This window comes from Pristiophorus japonicus, chromosome 5 (genome assembly GCF_044704955.1).
Source record: "Pristiophorus japonicus isolate sPriJap1 chromosome 5, sPriJap1.hap1, whole genome shotgun sequence".
Lineage (NCBI taxonomy): Eukaryota > Metazoa > Chordata > Chondrichthyes > Pristiophoridae > Pristiophorus > Pristiophorus japonicus.
Window position 1 is genome coordinate 23816045 of NC_091981.1, and position 12227 is coordinate 23828271.

Consider the following 12227-nt stretch of genomic DNA (forward strand, 5'->3'; position numbering starts at 1 on the left):
AAAACTGCACGCAATATTCCAGGTGTGGCCTCACCAATACCCTGTACAGCTGTAGCAAGACTTCCCTGCTTTTATACTCCATCCCCTTTGCAATAAAGGCCAAGATACCATTTGCCTTCACGATCACTTGCTGTAACGTTTTGTGTTCATGAATGCTCCCATTGCTCAAATCAAACCGTGGTCTAGAAAGTTGAGCACACCTCCCCCCTGATTTTCGGACGCTAAATGGGCACACAAGCCTCCAATACGGTGGCGGGAAGTGCGCGCTCATTTTGAACTGGAATTACGCCACCCGCCGTAGTGGATCCTTAGGTGTCCAGAGCGAATGCCAGATCTACATTGAAAAACATTGAATAATGAACTTTTCATGCCATCTCCTCACCACTGTAGAACCCGTCATCGATGGGATGAAGATTGGGCAGGTTTGACAATGGGCGGTGATCCACTCTGCCAGGCTACTGCCCAGGTAGTGACCGTGAAAATGAGTCATAATGGGGGCAATTTTCACCTTTAGGTGTAAAATAGTTTTTCACACTGAAAGCTTGGTCGAGCTATGGAGAAAGAACGTAGGGCCAATTGGACAGCTCTTTCAAAGAGCCAGTAGAGGTATGCTGGGCCCAATGGCCTCCTTCTGTGCCATATTCCAGTTATCACTGCTTTAAGATCTGCCAGAATCCCAAGTGCTAATAAAATAAAATTTTGTGGCCAACTTTAGTTGGCATAACGATTTACAATTCCAGGTGCAAACGTCATTGGTTTTGCACTGATGGGTGACAAAAATTGCGTGTAAGTTAAAGGTAAAGGGATGGATCAATTAAAGGGGAGTGTCACAAGGAAGGAGATTTTTTAAAAATTAGAACATTTTCTGGAGAGAAATAAACGGCGCTGCCACCTCTTAGTAAGCGTGGCAAAGGCTGAAGAGGTATAGGATTAAGAGGTGGTGGAGTAAGATGTAGGGGCAGGCAGAAGTCTGCAGATAAGCAGCATTGCAGCCCAGCACTTTGTCTCTTCTTTGATGGCTGCTGAGGTCAAGTTGGTGCAGCATCAGACACTTGTGAGGAGGATTTTCCTCTGTGCCACCACACCACACAGCAGCACCTCCTGCAAGAAGATGCAGCCCCGTTTCAGGCCAGGGCCTACCATTACTGTCCCTGCACATGTGCGAGCTCCACGCTGCGTGGTAACTTCAGCTGTCCTGGCAGCAGATGGCAAATCTTGGCCTTCCCCTCTCTGCTGACCCAGACTCTCAATAGGTGGGTTGCCATCGTCGTCCCCAGGGCCCACAGAAATGTTTGGTGGCATCTGAACCAGCCTGGCCAAATAATCAACACCGGCCCTTGATCACCCCGACACGCCTTCTTTACCTTCCAGCACAAAGGTTAGGTGGGCACCCACCTCTCGTTGTGGTGCCACTGGGAAGTCTGCCAGCACAGCGGTCACTGGGCAGAGGGGGGGCTCCACCAACAACATCTGCCAAAGTGAGGTTGGCTACCTTTCTCTGCAGGTGTCGGGGTGAGAGTTCGGGTGCGAGCAGGAGGGTCCAGCCTTTAAAATGCTTAATGCATTTATCTTTAATTAAAATCTTTAATGGTTAATTAAAAGTTTGATTTCGTCGGATGAGACGTTAAACCGAGGCCCCAGCTGCCCTCTCAAGTGGACATAAAAGATCCCATGACACTATTTCGAAGAAGAGCAGGGGAGTTATCCCTGGTGTCCTGGCCAATATTTATCTCTCAATCAACATCACTAAAAAACAGATTATCTGGTCATTATCACATTGCTGTGTGTGGGAGCTTGCTTGTGCGCAAATTGGCTGCCGCGTTTCCCAAAGAACAACAGTGACTACACTCCAAAAGTACTTAATTGGCTGTAAAGCGCTTTGAGACGTGCGGTGGTCGTGAAAGGCGCTATATAAATCCAAGTCTTTCTTTCTTTATCTTGAAATAGCATGTGGACCTTTTAAATGCCCTTTAACTTGCAGGTCTGCCCAATGTCTTGTCCCCCACTAGTTCTATTGGCATAGTGGAGACTGCCCATCTAACATGTCCGAGAGACCGAAAGTGATGCGTAGCCCTTTCATGTCCTTTTTTTAATATGGTAATGATGCTTCACGCTTTTTGGAGGTGGGGGTGGGGGGGAGGGGAAGAGCTTCAGATGTCTATCCGAAGGCTGATTTGAGTATCCAGCATGACCCTAACTGAGTGGGAATCCAGTGAAAGTGAGTTCCACTGGATCTCCGTTTCTCTTCGGTCTTGCTACCAACTGAAATCGCAGCAAAAGCAAGGCAAAAATAGCCTCCAATAAATGTGTTGGTGATTTATAAGTGAGATTATGTTTGGTGCTGAACTATGAGTAGTTTTGCGCTGTGCAAAGAACTGGGTGTGGCTGACCAAAGTAATTTCACAACTAACCTTTACAGCCACCATAAGGCAGGAGTCTGAGCTGGACTTAAAATCAGCTCCCAAAGGTTAAAGGAAAGTCTGCTTAAACCACTGCAGCACCCAATCCTTTGCAATAAATGAATGTTTAACAGAAGTTCGAGTCACCGCACAGCTGGGATTTTGTTTGTAAAGTGGAAGTTTAGCATAATTACCTGCCACATTTCTCCTTAAAGGTTAAAAGGTTCTATATTTATCCCACCTTCGGAGTGGTGTAGAATAGCTCGTGGAAATTGCACATTTTATGATCAGATCCAGAAAGTGTGACCAGAGTTCCTGCTACTCCACAATTCTGCTGTTGTGGAAACTACTGTGGAGTTTTCTCAATGCAGCAATAATTTGCCTTGCTCGCCAACAGCACAATCGGATCAGGGAAAACCGCAAGAGCTGGGCTTACGTTAACTAAGACGTTTACTGTAGAAATTGAATATGTCTGCCATACCTCCTCTCCCACTCCTGTTTCCGCCAGCTCTCCGACACCAGATTCTGCCTCCGATGATTTTGTTGCCGTTGGCAAAACATAGAAACATAGAAAATAGGTGCAGGAGTAGGCCATTCGGCCCTTCTAGCCTGCACCGCCATTCAATGAGTTCATGGCTGAACATGCAACTTCAGTACCCCCTTCCTGCTTTCTCACCATACCCCTTGATCCCCCGAGTAGTAAGGACTTCATCTAACTCCCTTTTGAATATATTTAGTGAATTGGCCTCAACAACTTTCTGTGGTAGAGAATTCCACAGGTTCACCACTCTCTGGGTGAAGATGTTCCTCCGCATCTCGGTCCTAAATGGCTTACCCCTTATCCTTAGACTGTGACCTCTGGTTCTGGACTTCCCCAACATTGGGAACATTCTTCCTGCATCTAACCTGTCTAACCCCGTCAGAATTTTAAATGTTTCTATGAGGTCCCCTCTCATTCTTCTGAACTCCAGTGAATACAAGCCCAGTTGATCCAGTCTTTCTTGATAGGTCAGTCCCACCATCCCGGGAATCAGTCTGGTGAACCTTCGCTGCACTCCCTCAATAGCAAGAATGTCCTTCCTCAGGTTAGGAGACCAAAACTGTACACAATACTCCAGGTGTGGCCTCACCAATGCCCTGTACAACTGTAGCAACACCTCCCTGCCCCTGTACTCAAATCCTCTCGCTATGAAGGCCAACATGCCATTTGCTTTCTTAACCGCCTGCTGCACCTGCATGCCAACCTTCAATGACTGATGTACCACGACACCCAGGTCTCTTTGCACCTCCCCTTTTCCTAATCTGTCACCATTCAGATAATAGTCTGTCTCTCTGTTTTTACCACCAAAGTGGATAACCTCACATTTATCCACATTATACTTCATCTGCCATGCATTTGCCCACTCACCTAACCTATCCAAGTCGCTCTGCAGCCTCACAGCATCCTCCTCGCAGCTCACACTGCCACCCAACTTAGTGTCATCCGCAAATTTGGAGATACTACATTTAATCCCCTCATCTAAATCATTAATGTACAGTGTAAACAGCTGGGGCCCCAGCACAGAACCTTGCGGTACCCCACTAGTCACTGCCTGCCATTCTGAAAAGTACCCATTTACTCCTACTCTTTGCTTCCTGTCTGACAACCAGTTCTCAATCCATGTCAGCACACTACCCCCAATCCCATGTGCTCTAACTTTGCACATCAATCTCTTGTGTGGAACCTTGTCGAACGTCTTCTGAAAGTCCAAATATACCACATCAACTGGTTCTCCCTTGTCCACTCTACTGGAAACATCCTCAAAAAATTCCAGAAGATTTGTCAAGCATGATTTCCCTTTCACAAATCCATGCTGACTTGGACCTATCATGTCACCTCTTTCCAAATGCACTGCTATGACAATCTTAATAATTGATTCCATCATTTTACCCACTACCGATGTCAGGCTGACCGGTCTATAATTCCCTGTTTTCTCTCTCCCTCCTTTTTTAAAAAGTGGGGTTACATTGGCTACCCTCCACTCTATAGGAACTGATCCAGAGTCAATGGAATGTTGGAAAATGACTGTCAATGCATCCACTATTTCCAAGGCCACCTCCTTAAGTACTCTGGGATGCAGTCCATCAGGCCCTGGGGATTTATCGGCCTTCAATCCCATCAATTTCCCCAACACAATTTCCCGGCTAATAAGGATTTCCCTCAGTTCCTCCTCCTTACTAGAGGAACTTGATCCCTCTGTCACCTTCTGCTGGTGGTGGCCTGATGGCTACAGGCTGGCTGGCTGGGGCTGGTGGATAGCTGGCTGCCCATGGCTTGGCTGCTTGGCTGGCTGAAGGGTAGCTGGCTGTTCGTGGTTCCCCGCAGATTGTTGGAAAACAGGTATTGATCACATTAATGCTTTACTGGGCTGTTATGAGATTTAATGAGTGGCTTTTGTGGTGATCTGCTGATAACAATATGCTTACTGTGCTCCGCCTGACAATCCATGACTTTAAAGGAAAAGATAAGTTACAATCAATAGGAAGTTCTTACTCTCAGACCTGCTTCTCATATGCCACATTGGAACTGTGACTTTATTCACTTAAAGCAGCACAGACAGGATCGGGACATAATTGGATGTTTTTGTGGCGTGCCCATTCAACATCATTAATGCCATCGTGATCAGTCTCTCTACAATACAAGCCACTTCAGCACTTTCACAAACTGCGCAAAATTTTAACAGAAATGTAGTTAAATGTACTTGCTGAAAGTACAGTGCTTAACATCTCTTATTTGAATGTAAATTCTGAAAGTACAGCTGGAATTCATCTCTCTAATATCCCGCTGCCTTTATCCTTCCATCTTTCTCTTGTCTCCAGCACTAGATGGGTAAATGGCACAGATTCCCAGTAAAGATTCTGGGTGGTGTCCAATGATGTCACGGAAATTAAACTCCGCGCAACAAAGTTCCTTATATATTGCATTAACTTAAAGTTACTGAAATATATTTAAAATGTTACTGTAGCATATTTGGATATTATGTAAGACATCCATGCAATGATTCACGCGTGATTTTAACTCTACCCACTCAGTAGAATCTGGGTGTGCAGTGAAAATTGTCCGGGAGACTTATCCGCCAATGTCCTGCTCCATTCCCAATGTTCTCGATTTTAACCAGCTCTTCTGAGCAGGCGAATATAAGAACATAAGAAATAGGTGCAGGAGTAGGCCATACAGCCCCTCGAACCTGCTCCACCATTTAATAAGATCATGGCTGAACTGATCATGGACTCAGCTCCACTGACCTGCCTGCTTCCCATAACCTTTTATTCCCTTATCGTTCAAAAATCTGTCTATCTCCGCCTTAAATATATTCAATGACCCAGCCTGCACAGTTCTCTGGGGCAGAAAATTCCACAGAATTACAATCCTCTGAGAGAAGAAATTCCTCCACATCTCAGTTTTAAATGGCGGCCCCTTATTCTGAGACTATGTTCCCTAGTTTTAGTTTCCCTTATGAGTGGAAATATCCTCTCTGCATCCACCTTGTCGAGCTCCCTCATTATCTTGTATGTTTCGATAAGGTCACCTCTAATTCTTCTGAACTCCAACCTACTTAATCTATCTTCATAAGTCAGCCCCCTCACCTAACGAACCTTTTCTGAACAGCCTCCAAAGCAAGTATATCCTTCCTTAAATACGGAGACCAAAATTGTACACAGTACTCTAACCTCACCAATACCCTGTACAGTTGTAGCAGGACTTCTCTGCTTTTATACTCCATCCCCCTTGCAATAAAAGCCAACATTCCATTTGCCTTCCTGATTACTTGCTGTAGCTGCATACTAACTTTTTGTGTTTCATGCACAAGTACCCCCATGTCCCTCTGTACTGCAGCACTTTGCAATGTTTCTCCATTTAAATTAAAATTTGCTTTTCTATTTTTTTCTGGCAAAATGGAAAACCTCACATTTTCTCACATTATACTCCATCTGCCAAATTTTTGCCCACTCACTTAGCCTGTCTATATCCCTTTGCAGATTTTTTGTGTCCTCCTCACAATTTCCTTTCCCACCCATTTTTGTATCATCAGAAAACTTGGCTACATTACACTCGGTCCCTTCATCCAAGTCATTAATATAGATTGTAAATAGTTGAGGCCCCAGCACCGATCCCTGCGGCACCCCACTAGTTACTGTTTGCCAACCGGAAAATGACCCTCTGTTTTCCGTTAGTTAGCCAATCCTCTATCCATGCTAAAATATTACCCCCAACCCTGTGAACTTTTATCTTGTGCAGGAACCTTTTATGTGGCACCTTATCAAATACCATCTGGAAATCCAAATACACCACATCCACTGGTTCCCCCTTATCCACCCTGCTCATTACATCCTCAAAGAACTCCAGCAAACTTGTCAAACATGATTTTCTTTTCATAAAACCATGCTGACTTTGCTTGATTGAATTATGCTTTTCCAAATTTCCTACTACTGCTTCCTTAATAATGGACTCCAGCATTTTCCCAATGACAGATGTTAAGCAAATTGGTCTGTAGTTTCCTGCTTTCTGTTTGCCTACTTTTTTAAATAGGGGCGTTACATTTGCAATTTTCCAATCCGCTGGGACCTCCCCAGAATCCAGGGAATTTTGGTAGATTACAACTAATGCATTCACTATCTCTGCAGCCACTTCTTTTAAAACCCTAGGATGTAAGCCATCAAGCCAACGGGACTTGTCCACCTTTAGCCCTATTATTTTACCGAGCACTACTTCTTTAGTGATAGTAATTGTATTAAGTTCCTCCCTCCCTATAGCCCTTTGATTATCCACTATCGGGATGTTTTTAGTGTCTTCTATCGTGAAGACCGATACAAAATATTTGTTCAACGTCTCTGCCATTTCCCTGTTCTCCATTATTAATTCCCCAATCCCATCCTCTCGGGGTCCAACATTTACTTTAGCCACTCTTTTCCTCTTTATGTACCTGCAGAAACTCTTACTATCTGTTTTTATATTTCGTGCTAGTTTGCTTTCATAATCTATTTTCCCTCTCTATTATTGGTTTAGTCGTTCTTTGCTAGCTTTTAAAAGTTTCCCAATCCTCTGGCCTCCCACTAGTCTTGGCCACTTTGTACGCCCTTGTTTTCAATTTGATACCCTCCCTTATTTTCTTAGTTAGCCACGGATGGTGACAAGGACACCCGCCTGAAAGTGGCAGATTGGGGTCCTTCTTTAAATATACAGATCGGAATCCGATGATGTCATGAGGCCTCAAGTGCAATTTTGACTGTTGGCCTGATCGGGGAAGCTGTGGCTTTCTCACCGGGTGAAGATAGCAACAAAGAGAAGCTGAGGTCAGAAGAGGTCCAAAGATACAAGTCTCTCTTTTTTTTCCCCCTTTTCCTGAGGGGCCAGGAGGAGTAGGAGGATTCCTCTGGGCCCTACAAGGAAAGTTTAGCTGTCCCTGTCCCAGGATCAGCCCCCTCTCTGTCCGATCGCGAGACCCTCCCCAAACCCTCTCCTGGAGACTTACCTGAGGGCCAGGGATTTCTCCTGCCACCTGAAATTAGGCTCCCTTCCACCGGCCAAATGCCACTTCCCATTGATTTTGGGCAGTCAAGTGACTGGGGGCACACAGATGAGGCTTGGGGAGTTAAAATCTCCCAGGCCTCACGCTGCCGAGGTCACTCCATCCCGCCTGCTTGATTCCCTCTCCCAGTTAAACTCAAGGCTTTAACCATGAGCAAGGACTCTCAGAATTTAACATGTTTAAACAGGAGAAAGAAGGAACCTGACCAAGATATCTGAAATGATAAATGGCATATATAATATAGATTTAAGTGGATAATAAATTTAAGACAGAGATAGACAGTTTCATAAACAATTAAGGGATTATGGGGAGTGGGCAGGGAAGTGGACCCAAGTCCATGATCGGATCAGTCATGATCGTATTAAATGGCGGAGCAGGCTCGAGGGGCCGTATGGCCTACTCCTGCTCCTATTTCTTATGTTCTTATTTAATTCGGTCCATGTTTGCAAAACTGGAGGGTAAGTACAAATCTGGCAAGCTTTCAGTGAAACTGAAAATTAGAAGATTTTTCCCACACAGAGAGTATGGATCATTTCCAGAGACTCCACAATAAATGGGGAATATTGTGAATACCTTCTTTGAAAAAGAACTGGATATATATTAGATTAAAACAAGCATCCTGGTGATCAATTGTGACTCAGTGGGTAGCACTCTCACCTCTGAGTCAGAAGGTTGTGGGTTCAAGTCCACTCCAGAGACTTGAAAACAAAAATCTAGGCTGACACTCCAGTGCAGTGCTGAGGGAGTGCTGCACTGTCGGAGGTGACGCCTTTCAGATGAGATGTTAAACCAAGGCCCTGTCTGCTCTCTCAGGTGGACATAAAAGATTCCATGGCACTATTTCAAAGAAAAGCAGGGGAGTTATCCCCGGTGCCCTGGCCAATATTTATCCCTCAGTCAACATCATTAATACAGATTATCTCGTTATTATTACATTGCTGTTTGTAGGACACAAATTGGCTGCCACATTTCCAGCATTACAACATGGATACACTTCAAAAAGTACTTAATCGGCTGTAAAGCGCTTTGGGTCATCTGGTGGTCATGAAAGGCGCTATATAAAGGCAAGTCTTTCTTTCTATAAGGACTAGGTTAGAAATGGATGATGAATTGTTCTGTGAAACAAAATAGTTCCTTGCGGTTGGAACCAAGAAAATGTTATCCGTGGTTAGAGTCGAATGGTGAGGTTTAAGGGTTGGATTAATAGACAGTGCCTTCCTTGATTACTTGATAGTGTTGGGGAGTTTTGCAGAGGTTTTTTGTCTTGCAGGTCTGCCTTGGCTGATCACTTCACTCATGGGTTTGAGTGGGTTGGGGAGATGTCACAATCGGGCAAACTGGTGCCTGGTCTCTAAAGGGAATGGGCCTGATAGCATAAACGGTCTTTTCTTGTTCCACACTTATCCTCTTATGTAATTCAGTTTTATGTCTCACTGGTTTGGTTGGCTTACTGGATTCACTTGCATAGTCAGGTTTGAGTTGTAGGATTATTCACACCAGTGGAAATTCAAAACACCTGTATTCTCTCAGTTGCAGGTCAGTCACCTCCAGTGACCATGTGCAATAATGTGAATTTTTCCCCATATCTAACCTCACACATTAAGCAATGTCTTTGACACCTTGGCTTTAGGAAATTCTACTCACCTCATTTCATGCCTGCTGTGGCTCAGAGGGTAGCACCCTCGCCTCTGAGTCAGAAGGTTGTGGGTTCAAGTCCCACTCTAGGGACTTGCGTTCAAAAAATCTAAGCTGACACTCCAGTGCAGTGCTGGGGGAGTGCTGCACTGTCGGAAGTGTCGTCTTTCAGATGAAACGTTAAACTGAGGCCCCGTCTGCTCACTCAGGTGGACGTAAAAGATCCCATGGCACCATTTCGAAGAAGAGCAGGGGAGTTATCCCCGGTGTCCTGGGGCCAATAGTTATCCCTCAATCAACATCAATATAACAGATTATCTGGTCATTATCACATTGCTGTTTGTGGGAGCTTGCTGTTTGCAAATTAGCTGCTGCGATTCCTACATTACAACAGTGACTGCACTTCAAAAGTACTCCTTTCGCTGTGGTGGTCATGAAAGGCGCTATATAAATCCAAGTCTTTCTTTCTTGTTGTAGGGTTCATTAAAGAGTGTGAGCAGAGCACTCCAGTGGATTACTTCTGGTACAGAAAAACCTTGAATATCAGTCCTGATATTACCATAAATGGGGATGGCCTGCAATGGTGGCTGGTTATGAGCCTGGTTGTCGCTTGGTTGGTTGTGTACATTTGCGTTATAAGAGGAATTGAAAGCTTGGGAAAGGTGAGTTTTTAAAAAAAAGCATACTGCATTTTGGGTCTAATAGTAATCCAAGGATATTGTAATATATGCACCTATGAGTATGCTCACAGGTTTGTAGAGCTGTTGATTAACCGATCAAGGGGGTCGTTCAGCCCGACTGCCTGCCTCTCTTCCGTGCGTACATCCGAGCCAGGGTGTCCTTGGAGATGGAGCACGCGGTGTCCACCGGTACGCTCGCGGCCTTCCGCGAGAGGTGGGCGCCGGAGGGACTGGAGTGCATCATTAACCCGGCAACCAAATTTTAATTTGCTTTTATATGTTTTAAAGTTTCATTTGTTTTAATTGCCGGTTTTAGTGTCCCCCTCCCCTTTTATAGGGGGCACTTGTAAAATTTATGATTTTAATGCCCCAAAAAAATCACAAAAAACCCCCCCCCCCAAAAAAAGGGCTGTTGAAAAGTGTCTGGAGTGTCCCCCAGATCGGGGGGGCACTTGATTTAATGTTTATTATGGTTTACTCCAAAAGAGTTGTAGAGCTGTTGATTAACCGATCGAGGGAGTCGATCAGCCCGACTGCCTGCCTCTCTTCCGTGGTTACATTCGAGCCAGGGTGTCCCTGGAGATGGAGCACGCGGTGTCCACCGGTACGCTCGCGGCCTTCTGCAAGAGGTGATCGCCGGAGGGACTGGAGTGCATCTTCACCCCCCCACAACCAAATTTTAATTTGATTTTATATGTTTTAAAGTTTAATTTTGTTTTAATGCCGGGTTTTAGTGTCCCCCCCAGTCAGGGGGCACTTGTGTAATTTGCCTCTCGGTGCCCTTAAAAAAAAAAAAAAAACCCCCACAAAAAACCCACAAAAAAACAACAACAAAAAAAGGGCACTTGAAAACTGTTTGGAGTGTCTCCCCCCTTTAATAAGGGGGCACTTGAGTTAATGTTTATTTTGTTTTGCAACAAAAGAGTTGTAGAGCTGTTGATTAACCGATCGAGGGGGTCATTCAGCCCGACTGCCTGCCCCTCTTTCATGGTTACATCCGAGCCAGGGTGTCCCTGGAGATGGAGCACATGGTGTCCACCGGTACGCTCACGGCCTTCCGCAAGAGGTGGGCACCGGAGGGACTGGAATGCATCATCACCCCCGGTAACCAAATTTTAATTTGAACCATTATTGTTAAAAGTTAATTTGCTTAATGTGTCGGTTTCGGTGACCCCCCCCCCCCGCTCCCCCTTTAATCAGGGGGCACTTGATTTACAGGTACAACTAAAATAGTTGTAGAGCTGTTGATTAGCCGGTCCAGGCAACGGGCTGTTGAGGGGATCCTTCAACCCGACTGTCTGCCACTCTTCCACGGCTACGTTCGCACCAGGGTGTCCCTGGAGATGGAGCACGTGGTGTCCACCGGTCGCTTGCGACCTTCTGAGAGAGGTGGGCATCGGAGGGACTGGAGAGCATCATTTCAACAGGAAACAAAATTTTAATTTAATTTGATTTGTCAAGGTTCCCTTTAATGTTAGTTAATTTGTGCTTTTTAGTGCCCTTACAAAAGGGGGCACTTCAATTAACGTTCTACCAAAATAGTTGTAGAGCTGATGCATTGTAAGTGGCTTGGCCAGTCACGTGATGTTCACAAAACTCAATAAAACCCCAGTCAGTTGGGTCTAGGTCATCCACGATGAGGTATGCCATTGTGAGCCTAGTGGATGAACTGGTAGTGTGTAGTGTGATTGTTAAACCTTTGTTAATAAACCAACTAGTTCTTAATAGCAATTTGATGCTATGAATTCTTAAGCAAAGAACCCATGAAGGAAATACATTATAGATATTTACTGTTTATATCTCAGTCAGTAACTGCATCTCAGATGAAGGTCACTCCCAGCTATTTTCAAACTTACTCATCTGCACATTAATCCCAACCGTAGCCATGCGAATTTTCCTACAGTTTACCCTACATCCTAAAAGTTAATGGGTAGTACTCTCTT

At 44.9% G+C, this 12227-nt stretch overlaps 1 protein-coding gene across 1 annotated transcript in view; it reads left to right on the top strand.

Moving 5' to 3' along the window:
• Window positions 1–12227, top strand: part of LOC139264054 (sodium-dependent neutral amino acid transporter B(0)AT3-like) — a 67880-nt gene that overhangs the window by 21516 nt on the left and 34137 nt on the right. Inside the window, exon 4 of the mRNA XM_070880154.1 lies at window positions 10082–10266. Coding sequence (XP_070736255.1) covers window positions 10082–10266 — 185 coding nt within the window. The remainder of the gene's footprint in view (window positions 1–10081; window positions 10267–12227) is intronic.